Source organism: Sinocyclocheilus grahami, unplaced genomic scaffold (assembly GCF_001515645.1).
Source record: "Sinocyclocheilus grahami isolate Dianchi unplaced genomic scaffold, SAMN03320097.WGS_v1.1 scaffold969.1, whole genome shotgun sequence".
NCBI classification, from domain to species: domain Eukaryota; kingdom Metazoa; phylum Chordata; class Actinopteri; order Cypriniformes; family Cyprinidae; genus Sinocyclocheilus; species Sinocyclocheilus grahami.
The window spans coordinates 1,479-23,698 of record NW_015506148.1 but is presented as its reverse complement, the minus strand read 5'-3'; the positions used below and the strand labels follow the sequence as shown (position 1 = coordinate 23,698).

General features: G+C 37.7%; 1 protein-coding gene across 1 annotated transcript in view; it reads left to right on the top strand.

Annotated features, from left to right (window-relative positions):
• LOC107564887 (CUB and sushi domain-containing protein 1-like) overlaps positions 1-21,450 on the top strand; it is a 23,454-nt gene extending 2,004 nt beyond the window's left edge. The window contains exons 3-10 of the mRNA XM_016250058.1: positions 3,632-3,801; positions 5,163-5,319; positions 6,311-6,502; positions 12,221-12,347; positions 14,505-14,707; positions 15,618-15,809; positions 18,287-18,425; positions 21,357-21,450. Of these exons, the coding sequence (XP_016105544.1) occupies positions 3,632-3,801; positions 5,163-5,319; positions 6,311-6,502; positions 12,221-12,347; positions 14,505-14,707; positions 15,618-15,809; positions 18,287-18,425; positions 21,357-21,450 (1,274 nt within the window). The remainder of the gene's footprint in view (positions 1-3,631; positions 3,802-5,162; positions 5,320-6,310; positions 6,503-12,220; positions 12,348-14,504; positions 14,708-15,617; positions 15,810-18,286; positions 18,426-21,356) is intronic.
• Positions 21,451-22,220: the final 770 nt, after the last annotated feature.

Below are 22,220 nucleotides of genomic sequence, written 5' to 3'. Positions count from 1 at the left end.
GTTTCTTTGGGTATGAATGCATTAAAACAATACTATTATGTTTAACACTGTTAAATAAAATCTATATTTAAATCACACAATCACCTGTTCTGTGACTCAGGTGAGGTGGTGCTCTTCAACATATTTTATGAGGTGTTCACCGTGTGCACGTCTCTGGTTGCAGAGGATGTCAATGGTGAGGATATCATCAGAGATAACATTATTTTCATTTTTTAAATAATATTTTATAATCTATATCTATGTTATAAAATATCAGATACCCATTAAATGACATACAGTACCAGTTTAGGGTCAGTAAGATTAGAAATCAATACTTTTATTTAGTAAGATACATTAAATTGATCATGTGACAGTAAAACTTTTATAATGCTACAAAATATTTATATTGAAAATATTTTTTTAACCTTCTATTAATCAAAGACTCAAATTAATCACTGTTATAACAAAATAATAATATGAAATAGTTCTTGAGCTCTTCATTTCACACGTAATGACACTGAAGACTGGAGTAATGGCTGCTGAAAATTCAGCTTTAGCATCACGGGAATACATTATATTTGAAATATATATTCAAACAGAGTGGTGCTGGTATGATTTCAGAACCCGGAAGAATAATTGGCCACTGGCTCCTTAAGAGATTTTCCTATGGTGTTTTATAATGGGGTTTTTTGATTTATGAGTGAAATAAAGCCTGTGGCAAACATAACTTGATGATACTTTGATGTTTTGTTCTACAATGCGTGCTTGATATGGGAGTGTGTAATTTGCAAATTTTGATTAGTTATGTTTATTTTTGAAAATGTATGTTTCTAATAAGTAATTAGATGAGACAGCTTGGGATATCAGCGTGTGCAGTTTATGTTGTAGAACAAAACATCCAAGAATCATCCAGTTATGTTTACCACAGGCTTTAAATTGAAAAAAAAAAAACATTTATAAAACTCTATTGGAAAATGTCTAAGGAACGAGCGGCAAATTAGTCTTCTGGGTTCTGATGTCATACCAGCACCACTCTATAGAAAATAGTTATTTTAAATTGCAATAATAATCCATTGCTTATGTTTATTGTTGTTTTTACACTCATTTTAATCAAATAAATTCCCCCATTTTTCATGAGCTGAACTCAAAGATCTAAGACTTTTTCTATGTACACAAAAGGCCTATTTCTAATATTTTTCAAATATTGTTCACAAATCTGTCTAAATCTGTGTTAATGAGCACTTCTCCTTTGCTGAGACAATCCATCCACCTCACAGGTGTGGCATAACAAGATGCTGATTAGACAGCATGATTATTGCCCAGGTGTGCCTTAGGCTGGCCACAATAAAAGGCCACTCTAAAATGTGCAGTTTTATCACACAGAACAATGCCACAGATGTCGCAAGTTTTGAGGGAGCGTGCAATTGGCATGCTCACTGCAGGAATGTCCACCAGAGCTGTTGCCTGTGAATTGAATGTTCATTTCTCTACCATAAGCCGTCTCCAAAGGCATTTCAGAGAATTTGTTTCAGAGAATTGATGGTATTTGTTTGGTAACGTTTGGCAGTTTTGATTTATATGCTGTTTAATGATGATTGCGTTATTTTACATATGCATCTCCTTACAAACGTGATCGCTTGTTTCTGCTTCTTCTTCACCATGTTTTGATCCAGACATTCAATACTCTTTCAGAAGATGCATAATAGTGCATCCTACCGTATACCAGTGAAAACACGGAAAGACGTAAAAGTCTGTCAATGGCGGGGAAAGAGTTAATAAAGCTCAGGCTAGTTTGGCCATAAAATGTCCCATATAAGGAAGGGAGAACCAGAGTGAAATTTTAACCAGTGCATATTATTAGAAACCTGGTCTTTTCCTTTCATCCTGAACTGAGTCCATTTTACAATGCCTCAAATTCATTATTTAAATGCTCAGACTATTCCCCCGTCTTATTAATGATTTATTTATAATAGAACTTGACACAGTAAATGCTCGAATTGTAAGGTGGAAAAACTTTCAGAGATCTTGGCATAATACAGAAGATGAATTAAAATTGATCAGACTGCAGATTGCTGTAATTTATCTGTTGTGGTGGTTAAGTGGTTAAGGTCATGGATATTTGTGGACAACGTTAAAAACACTGAAAAAATAATTGGTTGTAATTGTGCAGTCTTTCTGTCGGACTGGGTTTTAATAGTGGTTAATCGCTGCAGTGTAATAAGAGCATGTGAGTGTGTCTTTAATTGGTCTGGTGAGCACAACAAACATTAGCCTCAAGAGGTTTGGATTATATTAGCTACATAAAATTGATAAAGGGTTGATGGGGAAATTCTCATTGAAAAAATTATCTCTAGTTTTTTGAAAGCCCAATCAATAAGGGTGCTAGATAACTAAAATGGGTGAGGGTGAGATCTAGATGCCTGAGATATTTGATTTCAGTGGTTTAGAAAAAAAAAAAAAAAGGAATACTGATTGATTTATTGCAATAATATTGAATTCATTGCATATATGTATGTATGTATGTATACTGTAGATAGATAGATAGATAGATAGATAGATAGATAGATAGATAGATAGATAGATAGATAGATAGATAGACAGACAGACAGACAGACAGATGGACGGACGGAAGGATGGATGGTGGATGGATGGACACAGAAACAGACACGGAAAGAGATCGATATAACGAAAGATAGAATGATAGATAGAACAATGGATGGATGGGACTGATGAATGGAAGGATAGAATGATGATGGATGGATGGACGGACGGACGGACATATACAACGGTAAACAGATGGATAGATAGATAGAACAACCCTGTTATTATTTAAAGAAAGAAAAAAGAATCACAAAAGCTCCTGAGTTTGACTGAAAATGGGAATGCTGCTGTAAACTGTATAAGACAGACAGACAGACAGACAGACAGACAGACAGACAGACAGACAGACAGACAGACAGACAGACAGACAGACAGACAGATAGATAGATAGATAGATAGATAGATAGATAGATAGATAGATAGATAGATAGATAGATAGATAAACAGACAGACAGACAGACAGATGATAGATGGACAGACGGACGGACGGACGGACAGACAGACAGATAGATAAAAATCCACTATCACTTTAGATTAATTTCTTTGAGTAGTTGGTCTCTAAGGAACTGATACCTTTTTAAAAAGTCTGGATATCAGGAGGCCATTGTTGGAGAGTTTTACTTTAAGTTGCTGAGCTCAAGGTCTTGAAGCAACATCTGCTTATATACTTAGAGAGTTGCTGGTGCAGAATATTAAACTGAAGGATGTCTGATCCTAACACAGCAGTGAGCTGTTGTGACCAGCAACTAGCTAATGCATAAAGACCTCTATTAATTAGTATTCCTCTGAAGTTGTTCTCGCAGTGATTCATCAAAATGACAAAAGACTCAAATTCCAGACGGTACAAAACCTTGGCCTAAAATTGGCCTGTCAGTAGGAAATGGAGTAGCAGCTGTCAAGGCACTACAGGCTTCAAGGGAACCCAACTTATTTGTTACCAACCCCTTGTTTTTCACAGCCATGTGGAGCTTTGATAAGTCTGCGCTTTCTGCCCTCAATATGTGATAATTTTCTTCTATCTTTCCCATCCATACATCCTGGGTTTGCCTAGCTGAGTGTGGAGCCACTTCTGTGGCCAGTCAGGGTGTCCTACTGTCCCCCAATTACCCGGCAAATTACGACAACAACCACGAGTGCATCTACCGCATTGAGACCGACAGAGGCAAGGGGATTCAAATCACAGCCACCACGTTCCAGCTTCACGAGGGAGATTTCCTCAAGGTAAGAATGACCTTATATATAATATATATATATATATACAGTGGGTACGGAAAGTATTCAGACCCCCTTAAATTTTTCACTCTTGGTGCTGTGTGTACATTAATGAGGAAAAAAAATTAACTTAAATGATTTTAGCAAATGGCTGCAATTTAACAAAGAGTGAAAAATGTAAGGGGGTCTGAATACTTTCCGTACCCACTGTATATATATATATATATTTAACATAATAAATAATTGTGTAATTGTGTGAATATGCATAATGGATCAAACAGTGAAATAAAATACATTTATGTATTCATTTGTTCATTCATTTGTCCAACTAATTAAACTGTAATTAAACAGTAAAACTAATGTTATAAAATGGATAGTTCAGACTCTAAAGGCCACATCAGTTGAATTCTATGTTAATGTGGTAACTTGTGAAATTGCAAACACAAAATAGAGTTTCGAGAACTTTGATGAAGTTTGGTGATTGCAACACTTCTGCAATACTGTTAACATGTAACAGTTTGTAATCCATGAGAGACCAGCAAATGGGACTTGGAGACACCATTAACTATTCATAGATTAATTTACGTTACAGTGCTCAAGGCACATGTACCATCACAGAAGAAAGATGGTCCCTTTAGACCAATAAGGCCACTAATTAAGTCACAAATGATGGATAAGTATGAGGTGCTTTAGCAATTCCAAACACATACATTTTGTCACAGTTATAGTGATTCTGTTGCAATGAATCATTAAAATATTGTCTGTCAGCATTAAGGGCTATTTGAATTTAATCTGTCAGCAAATAAGGTCTTAGACTTGTATATCTAGCAAGGTTTGCCAGATTTATAAGGAAACTGCTATTCCCTGGTTACTGATGTTATTGATTGGCCGTTTTAGTTCATTTCAGCTGATTTCTGAGGCAGTTTTATCAGTTTGCACCATTGTAGACAATCAGCAGAAACAATAAGTCTGTTCTTAGACCAGTGGCCCATTCTGCACATGCAACCTGGAGTCACATGCTATTTTCCATTAAAGCTTGAAACTGTGTCTTCCGTAACAGAAAAGTGGAAAACTGCTGCTTGACATTGATATATGACCTTTAATATTTTTTTCCCTGTGCCGTAGTGTTTTCCACCCTCTCTTTGCAGAGGTTATTGTTTCAAAATATATGCAATTTTGAAAATAAATTACATAATCCAGACACCAAAAGACAATATTTTGAGAAAAAACTTTTTTTATTTATTTTTTTATTTTATGTTATTTATTTATTTACCGAGGAAATCTTATCAGAATAAGCAATTCTGAGATTGACTGCTGACAAAACAAGTTAAGTAAACATTCCTGTTTCTTTTGGTCTTTGGTTTTCATAGGTTTATGATGGTCAAGATAGTTCATCAAGACTCCTCGGCAATTTTACAAAAAACGACATGTCTGATGTCATCCTCAACAGCACGTCCAACCATCTTTGGATGGAGTTTAACAGCAATGGTACCGGTACCAGCAAAGGATTCAAGCTGTCGTACAGCAGTAAGTTGAACGACATTCCAATAAAGGCTCCATCCCACAATCACACACTGATTCTTTAGAAACGGCTACAGAAGTGAACAAATAAAGCTTTATGTATAAAGTAATTATTTTAAATTAATCTAATAAGCATGTCTAATAGTATTAACCTGTGTTTGGGTGAAATCTCTTGCTTCTTGCATCACTCAATATAAAATCACAATCAATATACTGACACTTAGATCATATTTACTGTAAACACTGACAAATCTAGCATTCACTTTGATTAAAAATGAATGGTGGTTTCAGGATGGTCTCAAACTGATTTTCAGCTCAATCTATTGAATTGTTTCCACTGTGAGACACTGTAATTTGACGCCTGACTGCTGACAGTTTTGACAAAATTATTTTTTTATCAATATATATATTGTTTGTTTGTTTTAATAATTGTGCTTCATAAAAAATCAAATACTACTGCTCTAATTACAAGAAAGAATGCGTAGAAACAAAGACCGTAAAGACACAGCATGTGCAAGAAGATATTACAGTTTTAATTGCTGGTCAGAGACAGTCTAATAATATCCTCATTATCCACTCTTCATTATTTCCTCATTAAGACTACCACCATCTTCCCAGCCAAAACAAGGAGAATAGTAAATGCTTTAAAGAGCAGCTCAGCGGGGTTTATTGTTTTCAGACATATTTTTGGAAAAAGCTTTACCTTGAAATGTCTCTGCATTGGAAATGTGCTTTAACCAATCACATACAGAAAGAACAGACAGCATGTTTGAAAGGGTGATCTTTGAGTTGAGCATATGCTGTGCTGGTATTAATTTGAGGTGGTCTCCTGGGGGCTGCATAGGTAATTGTTGTGAGCAGGTGTACCTTTTATTGCACCACCTTTATGCCATTATCAAGAAAGAGGCTGATCCAGCCTGCCAGGGGGTTGATTTCAGGTGGCCAGATGTCTTTTTTACCATTCAAATTGGCTTATCTTGATCCTGCCTCTTTACAGGTTTTGACCTTGTCAAATGTGAGGAGCCGGGGACACCTAATTATGGCTACAAAATCCAAGACGATGGGCATTTTGCAGATACATATGTTTTGTACAGTTGCAATCCTGGATACACACTACATGGAAGCAGCACGTTAACGTGCCTCAGTGGAGACCGTAGGGTTTGGGACAAACCACTTCCATCTTGTATGGGTGAGTTCACAACAAAATCTTTTTTTTTTGTGATTTACTACATACAATCATTCTTCATAATGCAAAGAACATTCTGTGAAAATTTAACCATGATATCTTTAATATTGACTGAGTAGGGTCATGTCAACGATTGAAATTATAGTGAAATTATAGTGAAATTAATGGTTGAAATCAAACTTGATGCTTGTTATCTCATAATTAGATGTTGAGACTTTAGCCTGGATTTCACAGACAGGGTCACATTTGATCTTTCAAGTAAATGTTTTCCCATTGCTATTAAATGTTTGTCAGGGAAAGGCTCGAGTTCCTATCCCTCACGGAAACCTGTCAAAGAGTCTCTTAATTGGTTGTCAACATTTGTCATCACTTCCAAATCTTCAGTGAAAAACAGGTGAAAAAAAAAATCAGTGTACTGGAAAGGATGAGCAGCAAAACAAACCTTTATTACATTACATTAAAATATATTCTGATAAAAGTGTTATGAAATTTAGAATTAAACTTTATTAATGAAATTGAAGACAGTTTTGGAAATAAAATGATAATAAAATATAATGCACAATCCATTTTATATAAAATGATTGTCAAATCACCTTAAAATGAACCTTTTGCCAATGCATGCAATGATCTAATGGATCAGGAAACTTACAGTGTTTAGGGATAAACAGGTGTTTGGCAGTGTTTCTTTCTATCTGGTGTTAGGCAGTTTAGCCCAAGGGACATTTAGTTCTGTTGTACCCTATACCATATATTTGGCTTGGATTTGTTTCTTTTTAATTTTTTGGTTCAGCAAATTTTGATAATAAAGTTCAGCTGTAGAACTGCTCCTCTGCCATCTCCAACTCATGTAACACATTGTAATCCAAGAGAGATCAGCAAAGGGAAGTCCATTATCTATTCTCATGTTGCAGTTCTCAAGGCAAATGTACCATCACAGAAGAAAAGTTATGAAGTTTGATCATGTTTCCCAAAGCTGATATTATATTTAGTATTTCAGTATGTAGAGTATACGGACCCTCAGAGCTTTCTTTTGCTTTATCTTTTTATGATTGGTACTTTATTGATTTTCTTATTTAGAGACAAAAGTGATTTAAACAATCATGTACTTGACATATAAGCAACTCGCAAAACATACACAAAACAAAACAGTTAGTCAATAAATGGTAACAATATAAATAAGTCAATAAGTAAATAAAATAGTATAAATAACAAGGGGGGAAAAAAACACCACTAAAAGTTTCCACTATAAGCTAAAGCATATTCACCATAACCATTGTTTGTCTCGTCACATGCTTGCTACTGCTGTGGATTATTGAAATTAAAAATGTTCCCCCATTTATCAAAATAAAAATCAATCCGAAATGATAGATTTTGAGTTTTGAGGGCTGCCACTCACCCTAAATCCGAAAGCCATTCAAAAATCGGATGCCTTAGAGAAGATTTCCAGTTTTTTACGATCACACGTCTGCCCAGCATGATGCAGCTCTGTATCCACTGTGATTTGTTTTGTTTTTGTAACATGACTTAAAGGTTGAGGGTCACCAAGTATGTACAAACTAGTAGATCATACTGGGTCTGCGATATCTTTAAAATATAATCATGTACCTCTCTCCAAAAATACCAGACTTCTGAGCATCGCCATAAGACATGAACTAGGTTTCCTTGGATAATCAGGATTATCCTTAAAACCCACTCTAAACAACCTTCTGTGTGTCCAGTAAAATCTGTGTAACATTTTAAATTGTATGAGACATGTCTAATATCTTCTAATATCATAATTTAAATTTCCAATGATCTTCACCCATTCTTCATTTTCAAATGTGCATCCCAAATATTTCCCCCAGATTATTTTAACCGCAGAACTAATATTTTGGCCCATCTGACTAATAAGTATTTAGATGTCTCATGGCCAGTGCCCATAATATTCCAGATCATCTTGAGAGTGTTTTTACCTCTGGGAGCATATGACGGGGAGGCAAAGATACTTGTGAGCATATGTCTCATCTGCAGATATCTCCAGAACTGATCATTAGTCAAGATGGATTTTTGCTTCAGTCTCTCGAAATATATTAAAGCGTCATCTTCGTCATCTTCATAAAGATCCTGCAGAATAGTTTTATTTTTATCTATCCATTCCTTCCATAACACAGGTGTTCCACCTATTAACAGCTTTGGATTGGCCCATATAGCAGATGAAGGGCTTAGAAAAGGGTCAATCACTAGAATACAAGAGGTCTTCTTCCAAACTGTTTGGAGATGGGAAATAATTAGATGATTATGCACTGGTTGTTTTGTTTTGTTATGTTATGTTATGTTAACTCAAATGGTATAAGCAGATAAGCAGATTTTTCCATGGCTAGCCATGGGGAGCTCGCTCTGGAGGTAATTTGAGGTTTCTTCCCATTCCACAAAAACTGTTTGCATATTTTATCAAATATACTGAAACATCCTGAATGGACAGGCAATGGACAGCATTGACTTTGTCCCAAAGGGAAAGAAAAAGGGGCGCCCATCTTGCTGGGTCAGCTGAAATTTTTTTCCTAATAGGGGGCCAAGATTGACTTTAACAATATCCTTAAACCGCTGCGGAAATGTAATTCCTAAATATACAATGCCCTTGTCAGGCCGTTTAAGTGCACAGGTCTGAAACAATGATTGTGGACAGTAAGCAGTCTGGGGTAGAGCCTTGGACCAATTGACTTTGTATCCAAAATTATTTATCATACTAAGTAATGCGGAAATGAATTAGTTGGACATGACTGCTCGTTGAATATGGTACATAGCTGTCACTGTTTGCAGCACTGGATTGCTACAGATAACTGACAACTTAAATCTAAATGCAGAAATTACACATTCTTATTTAGAGAAGTCATGTAGAAGATTGTACATCACTAATTCTTTCCTTTAGCGCTGACACTGACAGTTTCCCTTCCATAGACGTGGTAACCTTGTGAATCTCTTTCAAACTTTTCATTTCCTCTGACATTTATTTTAAAATGTTAAAGATGCTCGCAATGTCCTCGGCTGCATTCCCCTTGTTCGCGGGGGGTTTGTCAGTGTCAATTGGAGAAACTGCTGCACTGTCATCTCCAGTGGCATTTGATGTTGCATCGCCGCTTCTCAGGGCCTTTATTTATGCTCGAGTGCACTATTTTCTGCTTGCAAGCCATATTTCTGTAGCTTGAGACTCTTCTCTACTTCTTAGAAAATAAAAGTTGTCAAGGTAGCCATTTAAGATTATAAGTAAGGCTAAAAAAACTGTGCCACTACAGGCGGTGCTAAACTATGTTGCCATCCACCTCGACCGCATCACGTGACTCCTTTTGCTTTATCTTAACCAGAAAGCTATTGCTTGTGCCTTCTGGTGAACCTGGTAAGACACAAAATTCCCATTGACTCTCTGGGGGATAAACTGATGACTTTAGACATAAACACTGCAGTCGAAGTTGGAAATTTTTTTTTTTTTTTTTTTTTTAAGTAACACAAGTAAAAATTTAAATCTACACAATATTTTAATGTACTTATGATAATGTACTATGTTATGGGTGGGCAATAAGAGCAAAATCAAGATAATATCATACACAAAAAAATATACAGTATATATATATATGTGTGTATATATGTATGTACAGTGGCTAAATACTTTTTTGCCCCACTGTATATATATATATATATATGTGCTGTCAAACGATTAATCGTGATTAATCTTATCCAAAATAAAAAGTTTTTGTTTACATAATATGTATGTGTACTGGGAATATTTATTATGTATATATAAATACACACACATGCATGTACTGTATATATTTCAGAAAAATATGTTGTTTATATATTAAATATATTTATTTATAATATAAATTATATGAATATAAATATAGACATGTAAATACATGTAAATATTTTCATATATAAAATATAAAAACTTTTATTTTGTATGCAATTTATCACAATTAATCGTTTGACAGCACTCTCTCTCTCTCTCTCTCTCTCAATATATATATACATATAAACTATGAATTAAATGTGAATTAATGAACATATTGCATTATAAACAATAGCAAAATCTCTATTGAACTTTTATGTAAAGGCTGTATATTTATACAACTATACATTGTGCTATGCATTTATATACAGAACATGGATGAGTTGGAACAGATAGTGATGAAATAGTAGTCAACAAGTATCTAGCATATGTCACACTTAGCCTATGGCGAGGAACGAGGAGACCAGGAGTACACGAAAACAATAGGTTTAATCCAAACATCCAAGGGTATACACGGGGCAGACAGGAGCAAAGGAAACACATGGGTAGACGTTTAATCTCGGACAAGGACAGACAGCTCGAACTTAAATGCAAGGGATAATTAACAAATATACAGGTGTACTGAATGACTAATTAACTGGGAAGCGGAACACGTGGGGAAGAAACTGGGTCACAGAGCATAACAAACAGTCCAGGGGCGTGACAGCATACATGTGAATTCCTTCAATACTGTTAAAAAGCATCCCAAAATGCAGCCCATAAAGTTGATTAAGTGAATGTCTAGAGGGAGCAGAGCTAGAATCTATAACATGAAGAAGCTCAAAAACAATAGTATTAATAATAATGAATTTGTACAGTGACTGTCCAAATATTTGACCTTGAAGTATCATGTAAATACCTTGATACGTGAATTGAGGACCTGTATATCAAGTACTCAGCTATTATCATCTGATACCATCACTGTACCATGGTACCACCAAAGAAATTGATTGTGTGACGGAAAGATCATGTCATCAGATCAGGAAAGTTGTAGAGAATAGTATAGTAGTTACTGTAGTAGTTCATGCCTAAGCAAAGTTATCAAAACACCAAAGCACAATACTTTGCATGCCAGACAAAACAGCACCACATGACCTTAAATAATTATTTTGATATTTAAATTAAAAAAAGGGTTGTATACTGAGCATGAACCGAATGCAAGAGTGTCTTCATACTGTAATTCTGATGACGAGAATGTCCTTACGAGACTCAACTTTAGTAATTGCATGTGAGACCCAGGAGCAAATAAAGTGCTTGAGGGGGATGGAGAGAAGCTCTCTCACTGTGGTTAGCATGAGGTAAATTATTACTCTGTAGGCCCAGCGCAGTATACTTACACAGAGAGTATTTTAGGATGGACGCATTACGGTCTTTACCGTGCTGTACTCATTCCTTAATTAAAACTTCTTGAGCAAGATGTAGTTTGGTGTGGAAAATGGAGAATACTGCCTTACGCCAACTTTGTACAATATGCATTTATTTGAATTAGTCAACATAATAAACCAATTTTCTATTTTCTCTGCTTGCTACATAGCATACACAATGGCTAAAAATACCCATAGTGTACTATAATTTAATTTCAATGCAGCTTCATTGAAATGTTCATATTTGGATTATACTTAATGGTAAAGTTTAAAAATCTCCTGTTGCTTACTCTGCTTAATGGTTTGTATTCAAGATACAACCTTCAGCTATGATGTAATCTTATATTTGCATACAGACTTCCGATTGGGATTCTTCCATGCATACTGAATAGTAATTTGTGTCACATATTAGTGTATGTTGTAGTAAACTGAAAATTGATTTATTGTTTTGTTGCATTGTACACACTATTATTTCTTTCTGGAAATGCAAATCTAGTTAAAGGCCTTAATTTGTTTTGTGTGTGTGTGTGTGTGTGTGTGTGTGTGTGTGTGTAGCCGAGTGCGGAGGACACATTAGCGGCGCCACATCTGGACAGATTCTGTCTCCTGGTTACCCGGCCCCCTATGACAACAACCTTCACTGCACCTGGTCCATTGAGGCGGACACAGGCAAAACCATCAGGTATGAAAACTAGTGCTTGAAACCATGTTATGCTTTTACCACCCCTCCTTTAATTTCCATATAATTCCCATACAACCATAAAGGAGCATGGTGATTGCATTTCACCCTGCTGCGCTGCCTACCACTGACTGGCATCTGTTCCTACAAGTGCATTACCGTTGCACAGAGGGGGAGGGTTAGTGAAAGGGCAAAAAGAATAGAGACACAAAAAGCGATAAGCCAGTTAAGCCTTCAAAAATGGAGCAAAACTCAGGTAAGCTAATTCGGTTGATCCGTTTAAGGAGAAAATGGCTTATAAAGAGCAGATAAAAGGAGAAGTTGTAAGAGTGGGATATAATCCATGCAGGTGTTTAAACTATTTCTATACATACAGGGTCCAGAATGAATGCTCGTCAAGCACCGAATGCCAGTAAAAATTGACTTTGGCGAGCAGAGTATGTGAGTGGAGTGGAGCAACAGCAATTTCCCCTCCACACTCAAAGCGTCTGTAATCACTCCGCTACAACTCCACTCCATCTCTCGCTCCCAGGTGAAAGAAACCGCACTGTGACTTCACTCCATCGCATAAATTTGCACAGTAACGGCTCCACTGTTACTGTGCAAGTTCTCTCTGTATGTTTTTTTTTTTAACATCGTCTAGGCTCGAGATGTATTAGGTGAAAGCATGTTTGCATAATTCTGTACAGTTGCGAGGGTGTTGCATTAGTATGATGACATGGTTGTTCGTAATTTTCAAAAGACTGCACTGAGAGCACAGACTGATGTTTTACCCACCTTCAGATTTATTTTCGTATGTTAAAGGAAAATGTCGTTTTTCCCCCCGTCTTTTTATTTTTAATGGTAACATTTAACTTAAATTTGTGAACTAATTTTATATAAACAATATAAATATTTAAAACAATTTATTAATAAATAATGTGTAATTTAAAATTATTCATAATATGTTTTTTTTTTCATTTTTATGCAATACAAGTTATTGCCATAACATTACATAGGTTCATAATACAATTCTATTGCTGGCAAAAAGGACCCTGCTGGTGAATGAAATGTCACTTATGAGCGTTGTGGAGTTATTTGAATGAATAACACTGTGTTTGTGGAGAGCAGAACTCATGGTTGTCCACCCACACATCCCACAGAGACAGTCACTGTTGTGACTTAAGTTGATCAGTGCTGTGTTTACATGCAAGCTGCAGAGCTGTGCTCGACTCAAGGAGGTCAGACTACAGCCCTGTTGAGTGCAAATAATATAAATCCCAGTGGCGCAGTATAGGAAAAAAATCTATTCTGAAGGCCTTTTGTTTTGATCAGTTCAGTGCTGTGGAAAATATATTTTGAATGAATTAAGTGATTATTATATTATTGTCAAAGATAATCCAGACATATTAATAAAGTCATATTTTGAGGAATCAAATTGATCTTTTTTTATATATATAAAACATTGTATTTTGTAACATTCTGAACTCAAACCTGCTTTTTTTGTGAAACAAAGCCACTTTTTTAAGATTATAAGCCAGAAACTTTATCCAGAAACACTTTAATAAACCTATAATAAATCATATTTTAGAACTGGAATTCATTTCACAGGAAGTTGAGTGTTCCGTCATGTCCGTACACAGGGAAATATAGCTCCAGCTGTGGGTAGCGTGAAGCTAAAAGTTTATTTGGCGTAACAAACGAGAAAAATTGATGATGATGATGATGATCATTCAAAATGGCAAACCTCCTGGGAATCACCAGTTGTAAAAACAACAATAACAGCAGCAACAACAACAAACAGTTATTTAATTGTCTATCCACTCTAATAAGATATCCTGTAACTGTGCCTCAAACCACATTCGAGGAGCGTAACCGAAGCACAGAGAAAACAATATTCTTCTGCAAGATGCATGCAGTTCTTTTTTTAAAATGCCAAAGGGCCATAAGTTACACAGTTTACTTTAGCTTTAATTATGAATTATGAATACATTTTTAGAACATATCTTTGCAAAGTCTGGAATTCAGATTTTATCAAATAATTGAAATGAATTATATTTTAATTTGCAAGTGCTTTGTGCTTATTATTATTATTGATGCTTATTATTATTAATGTTTTTGAATGTCTTTGAAAGAAAATAAAACTAAATGTAATATTCTCGCTATTTTTGACCTTCCCAGCCTTCACTTCATAGTCTTTGACACGGAAGTGGACCATGACATTCTGAAGGTCTGGGATGGACCAGCGGAGAGTGGCATTCTGCTGAAAGAGTGGAGTGGATCGCTTTTACCCGAGGACACTCACAGCACCTTCAACATCCTCACGCTTCAGTTTGACAGTGATTACTTCATTAGCAAGTCTGGTTTCTCCATCCAGTTCTCTAGTATGTATCAGCTTCTCCTTGACTGTGTTGAGAATAGCTTATTCTAGCTTATATTAACATATTGCTCTATCTTTGCAGTATGCATACTTTACACTGTATGCAACTTTTCAATATGCATGGTAACTGGAATGAGCAGTATACAGCCTAGTGCAGGGGTAGGCAAGTTCGGTCCGAGAGAGCCGCAGTCCTGCAGAGTTCAGCTCCAACCCTGAAAAAAAAGCTCACCTGCCTATAGCCTTAGTAATCCTGAAGACATTGATTAGCTTGTTCAGGTGTGCTTGATTAGGGTTGGAGCTGAACTCTGGCTCTCTAGGACCGAACTTGCCTACCCCTGGCCTAGCGTGATGCATGGGATACTCCATTCCACCTTGTCTTTTTATTTCCAGCATTAAAAGCCTGTAAGTAATGTTGTATCAGCATACCATTTCTCTCTTGGCTCATTTTTTGACTGGAATGCCAAAAATCAGTTTTTAAATTCAAAATACAAAATAATTGTATATCCAATATGTTAAGTCTGTCATATAATAAATGCAATAGCAGGCAGTATGGTCTATAGTATAGTGTATGCTGTGCAGTATGCAGTAAGTAGTGAGCTATTGTTCTAACAAAGCCTTTTTCTCTTGTTAATTTCCTTATTATACACTATTTATGTATTTTTAAGTGGTTATGGAGCATATGTTTGTTAAAGCAGAAACCATTGCATTTTTAATTTGACGATGATATGATATGATTGATGAAGTAGAATTAAATGGAAATCTCCATAAACATGAGTTTAACACCATCACATATGTGAGCTGCTGTGCGTCTTGGCATATTTAGTCAAGAGCAGAGGTCCATTCTCTCATGAATAAGAGATTTTCCGCTCTCTCACTGATCCACAGCTGATTCAAAATTTATCTTTTTATTTCAGCTACAGTTGCCACGACCTGCAACGACCCAGGGACCCCTCAAAATGGGACACGCTACGGAGACAGCAGGGAGCCTGGCGACACCATTACCTTTCAGTGTGACCCTGGGTACCAGATTCAAGGAGTGTCTGAAATCACTTGCGTTCAGCTCAACAGCCGATTTTTCTGGCAGCCGGACCCACCCACCTGCATTGGTAAGATCCGACTTGACTCTGTGCTTTTTAGTTTCCTTACTGGAAAGCTCCTTCTAGTAAAGAAAAACCGATATGCTGTTAAATGCATTCCTTTATTTTAAAAGTGAAGAATTAATATAAATTACAGCTGTCAAAGCAGTACATTAAATTAGAATGAATGCAGTATATTATTTACAGAAGCAAACAAACAAAAAACAGATTTGTAATAACTTTGCAAAGTATTAAAAAATAAAAACTCAAATAATGACTTTGCATAAGTATCCGTGATCTGAGGAACACTCCAGTTTCTCTGGGATGCTTTTGCAGTTTGATTGGAGTCCATCTACTGCAAATTCAGTTGACTGGACATGTTTTGGAAAAGCACACACCTGTCTATATAAGTTCTAAGATGTATTAAGGTAGAACAGGTCTAATGCATATTCGATCAAAACTAAGCCATATAGGGCCATATTTTAACGATCTAAGCGCATGGTTTAAAGAGCACGGCGTGTCCGAATCCACTTTTGCTAGTTTAACGATGGGAAAAACGGTTGGCGAACACACCTAATTTTCAGACCAGCACACCCATGGGCACACAAATGGCTGCAAATGCATTTGTATTTAAACAACGTGGCACAGAACGTGAAAATGATAACTGTGTCTGGCTGAAACTAGCAAAAAACACTTGCGTCACGCCTGGTGCCGCATTGCGCCGGGTGTATGGTAGGGCCCATAATGTCTAAGTGGCCTCTCCTTAGGACATGACACATGAAAACCTGCTTGAAATTTGCAAAAGCACCTAAAGGACTTTCAGTTATGAGAAAAATATTCTCTGGTCTGAAGTGACATGTCTGGAGAAAACCAGGCATTGCTAATCACCTGCACAAGTACCATCTCAATGGTGAAGCATGGTGGTGACTGCACTCCATCGTGCTACAGAGGAGTTTTTCAGAAGCATTGGGAATGTCCGTGGTAAAAGGAAAGCTGAACACAGCAAAGTACAGAAATGTCCTTAATGAAAACCTGGTCCGGAACCCTCTGGACCTCAGACCGGAGGTTTAGCTTCCAATTGTACAATGACTCTAAGCACACAGCCAAGACAACACAAGGGTAGCTTAGGTACGACGCTGTGAATGTCCTTGAGAGGCTCAGCCAGAGCACGGACCCAATCAAACACCTCTTGAGAACCTTGAAAATGGCTGTCCAACAAACATGTCTCCATGAGAGAGCTGAATACTTTCGCAAAGGCAATGTATATTAACATCTAAAACCATCACTGTACCATTGTACCACCACAGTACTTTTTTGTTGTCCACTACCAATCAGTATTACTCTTCTTAGCATTCATGTCTGTATTAAGTGGTCTTCTAGAGATTTAAGAGAGATGCATATTAGCTCAGCGTTATAGGGAAAAGCAGAGCTGTCTCGCCCACTACATTACAAAGTTGCTTTTATATTATTACCATGACCTTCTCTCAGACCTCCAGTATTTTCTGCTTATGTTCTCTCTTTTTTTTTCAGTCAGGCTGTATGCTCTGCACCTTCTAAGGATGTTAAAGAATAGCTTTTTTCTCCAGTGTCCCTATTGACTTTTTTTGATGTCATGCTTTGTCAGTTGCCATGAAATTCTACAAGGTCCTCTCGGGTTCAGGAAGCAAAAATCCCATTCATCCTATCCATAGAGAAATTGTAATGATAATATTGAAACCGTTCAAGGCAGACCTAGCATGAGCTCAAAAGTTCTTCAGGGATGATATACTTTTGTACCTTCATTAATAATAAAAAAAAAAAAAAAAGTTGAATTGCTGAACATTACCCAGAACCCACCAATCAGAAAACTGACTGTTTCCAAGGAGAAAGGAATCATGGCAATCTGACTCTGCCCACAACCTCTCTGTACTCTCACACAATTTTCATATTTGTATATATTTTACTATTTTGTCATAAATATGTAATCTGTCTAATTTTATACATTGGGCAATAACTTGGTCAGTAGTTTTATAGTGTATTGACATTATTTCAGTCTTTTGAAATGCTTCATGGGGTGTAGTTCATTCTGTCATCAAATGCATTAAGTACAGAGTTTTTATAGCAGTATTTGCTCCGTACCAAATTTTTAATGTTGTGATCTCAGAGCTTGTTCATGGATTAGACTATTTTTTTATTGAAAATTTGTTTTAGATGTTCCAAAAATTGGCAGGTCCTATTATAACAGTGCTACTCATCAAGATTTTTTTTTTCTTCAATCAATGTAGTCAGATCACATCTACAATTCTATTAGATGGTTGGGTAATAAAGTCCTGCCTGATCTCCTTCACAATTCATCTTAGTTTCATGTATTGATTATTATCATTTAATGTTAGTTGTCCTGCTATATTAACTGATAATGAGCTCAGAGGAATCATCCTGTAATCAGGCAGCTGTAACATTGTTTATTTTTGCTGTGCTGAAGGATCACATTAAATAATCTCTCATCCTCACTCTCCTTGTTATGACAGCTACCTGCGGGGGCAACGTGACAGGGCCTGCTGGGGTAATTCTATCACCCAACTATCCCCAACCCTACCCACCAGGAAAAGAGTGTGACTGGCGGCTAAAAGTCAACCCTGACTTTGTCATCGCTTTAATCTTCAAAAGGTAACGTGCTCATACAGCGCCGAGTGCCTCTGACTCTTATGCCATCCGGAGGGGTGTAACATATTGTGAATTGAGAAATTAATTTTTCCCTTATCTTTTGACATATAATAATTAATTTTGCTACAAAAAAAATATACTGTAAGATTCAGAACTCAAACCTTCCTCATTAGTCCAAAAATGGCTTTAATTGAAACCAAGCTGGCAAAACAACTTATTTTGTACTTCCTCCTTTTTATTACACAATAGAGATTAATACATCAGCACAAGACTCCCTGCACAGACACAGATCCATGCCAACTACTTAATTAATGCTTCTTTGGCCCATCCACAGATTTTGCAAATAGACTTTTTTTTCACAAATGTATAGATCTGACTGTAATGCCACAACATATAGGTAACTGTTTTAATTCTAATGCCTAATCATACATAAATTGAAAAATAATAATCTGGCCAGAGGAGAACCGGCCCCCGACTGAGCCTGGTTTCTCAAAAGGTTTTTTCTCCATTTCTGTCACCGATGGAGTTTTGGTTCCTTGCCACTGTCGCCTTTGGCTTGCTTAGTTGGAGACGCTTGACTGATTGCACAGACACTATTGGAAGAGAGCTGAACTGGATGATGAAATCACTGAATCATCAATGATCTGACTTTAGCTGGAAAATGACTCTGTTATTGTCATCTTGCATCATTGACAAACTATCTTCCTGCTTGACACTGTAAAGCTGCTTTGACACAACCAGTATTGTATAAAGCGCTATACAAATAAAGGTGACTTGACTTGCATTATGACCGTTATGTTGTAAAAATAAATAAAAATATAAATACATTTAAAAAAATCATATTAATATTATACGTCCACCTCAGGAAACATTATAAAAAAATATAAGTAATAATAATAAATTTACAGATTACATTGACACTCAGTGCCACCAATCAGAGTTTGTTTTTAATTCACAAATGTTCCATATGTTTAATAAATAAACTTTTATTTTATAGATCATAGTGGGGCACTTCATTATCCCAGAATACTCTAATTTACCCTAAAATCTTCAAAATGGAGCCAGACTGCATGGAGCAGGTTTAAAAGATGAAAAGCTGAAACAGAATTTCTAAGAAGCTGATGATTGTTTTTGTTTTTAACTTAGGGGTGGAAATGCATCAGTGTCGAAACTCATTTCACGAATTCAAATCATTGCAATTTAGTATGTCGTGTTTCTGAGCCCTCACACACAAATCCACAATCACAATCATCACCTCACATACTCGAATCTTTAGAATGATTATGACTCTGATTGCTTACTGTATGTTTCACCCAGCCAAAGTGATCAGGCTTTCATGGACTTCCATTATAATTACAAAACAGACCAACTAGAAAGAAGGATTTACTTCTGGAAACTTGTGGGCTTTCTGATGAAGCAGGTTATGCACTGATGTATGGGTTGAACGCTTGTTGAACATCCTTGTTTATTAAAAAAGCATTTATCAATTAAAGAATAAAAACGCACTCTTCAAGTTATTGTATGCTTATATCAGGGAGCTCTGACACCTTAAAATCACCCACTGGATTTTTTTCATATATTTGAGATGCTGATATTTTAAGACCCCACTGAATTCCATTTGGAGCGCTTTGTGGCTTTTAGCCCCATGTCTATTAGATTAGATCAGTATGCTGGCGTTTTCCCTAAATTTGACTTCTAAATAATTCTTTCTGTTCCAGGAAAGTGAACAAAAAGGATTGATGACTTGTCTTGCACTCAGGGGCTCATCCAAAATTTGGTCCAGTAAAATGGTCTCTATGAGAATGCCCCCTGAGTAGCAATAACAAGTAGTGAATATTTAATCACAGATAGAAAGTAAATTTTAAGGTAAAAGCAAATATTTTATATATATATTAAAGCAATAAGCCCCAAGAAGCCATGGTTTACTAAAGAAATAAGCCCCAAGAAGACAGCTAATTTATAACAGCTAAGGGGGTTTTAGGCAACAATGCCTAACAACACCCCTTAGCTGTTATAAATTCACTGTAAACCACGGCTTCACGGGACTTATTGCTTTTATAAAATGGTTACTTCCAGAACCATAAAACGGTTATTCCATATACGTAGTAAGGTTTCACAAAATAAAATAGAGCAAAAAAGTGTAATGATATTAATAAAAACATTATTCTTCCGCTAAACAATGTAGTTCCTCAGAAACGGTTGTGGTTCCAACAAAGTGGTTTTCCGAGCAACACACAAATGTAAACAAAGGTGTATGTTTGTAGAGTAATTTACAACAGCTTTGAACTTGGCTCAACCAATCAGAATCAAGGACCGGATGTCAGACTATGTTTCTGTCCTGTGCGTGTGTGTGTGTGTGTGTGTGTTTTGCTCCCCATGTGCCTTCCTTGCCCTTATTTGGTATTCTTCCTGTTCCTGTTCATTGTTTCTAATTTGAGTCCAGGTGTTCCCCGTTTAGTTCGTATTGTTCCCAAGTGTGTCCCATTAGTTTCTGTGCATTTAAACCCTGTGTTTCCCAGTGTTTCCCGTTTGCTGTTAAATGTCATGTTGTCTGCTTGATGTCTCCAGTGTTCCCTTTGTTCCAAGCGTTACCCTCATTAAACCCTTTTGATTTGTATTACTCCTCGTTTCCTCACTTCTTCGTTCCAGTGCTCCCTTGTGTGAAACGTGACAGAACAGCAGACCTTTAAACAGTAAGCGGTACCCCTACTCTCCATGTTTTTTTTTCCCAATTTTGAAAGTGTTTTCTTTTGGTTTTTTTGATGGATCCCCTTGAACGTTTATGTGCAGTTTATCAGGATGGCAGGCCGCTGGATGAGTACATTCAGGAATTCCGCACCTGCTCTAAGCAGATTTCCCTGGACCGGTGGACTCTAGTGGACTGTTTCCGGAGTGGTTTGGATGAGGGGATTGCTCAACGGATGCCACTGGCAGGTTCCAGGTGGACCCTGCCCGATTACATCAACCTGGCTCGGTTCGTCACCAGATCCCGTCTCCTCTCCGCCAGCCCAGAGGCATCACACAGTAGTCCCCTCCTTCCTAAGTCAAGCCTGCCAGCTGTGGCATTCCCAAGCCCGCAGGCTGTGGCTTACCCAAGCCCTCCGGCCGTTCAGCACACAAGTCCGCCGCTGTCTCAGGCCCGCTGGCCATTCCACAGTCAAGCTTGCCAGCCGCGGCTCTCTCCAGCCCGCTGGCCGCGCCGATGTCAAGCCTGCTGGCTGCTCCGATGTCGAGCCCACCGGCTGCGGCTCACACAAGCCCGCTGGCCTCCCAATTCACTGGTAACCAAGGGAGAAGGATGAGGAGGAAAAGACGGTTCACAGCCCTCATCCCAGCCCCAGAGCTCGCCCCAGTGTCAGCTCCAGCCCCAGAGTTCGCCCCAGTGTCAGCTCCATCCGCAGAGCTTGCCCCAGTGTCGGCTCCAGCCCCAGAACTCGATCCAGTGTCGTCTCCAGCCCCAGAGCTCCCTTCAGTGTCGGCTCCAGCCACAGAGCTCGCTCCAGTGTCGGCTCCAGCCCCAGAGCTCGCTCCAGTGTCGGCTCCAGCCCCAGAGCTCGCTCCAGTGTCGGCTCCAGCCCCAGAGCTCGCTCCGCCCTCCAGAGCCCGCTCCTCGAAAGCCCCCTCCAGAGCGCCCTCATGACCCCGTTCCTGCCAAGATGCCCGTAATTCCCCCCAGGTTTTTTGGGGGGGAGGGGTTGTGGGGCTCCAGCCATAGAGGCCGGGGCGGGGGCTGGGTCCGCGGCCTCAGAGGCTGCCCCGCCATTGCCTCCTGAACTGTATACTCCACCATGGCCTCCC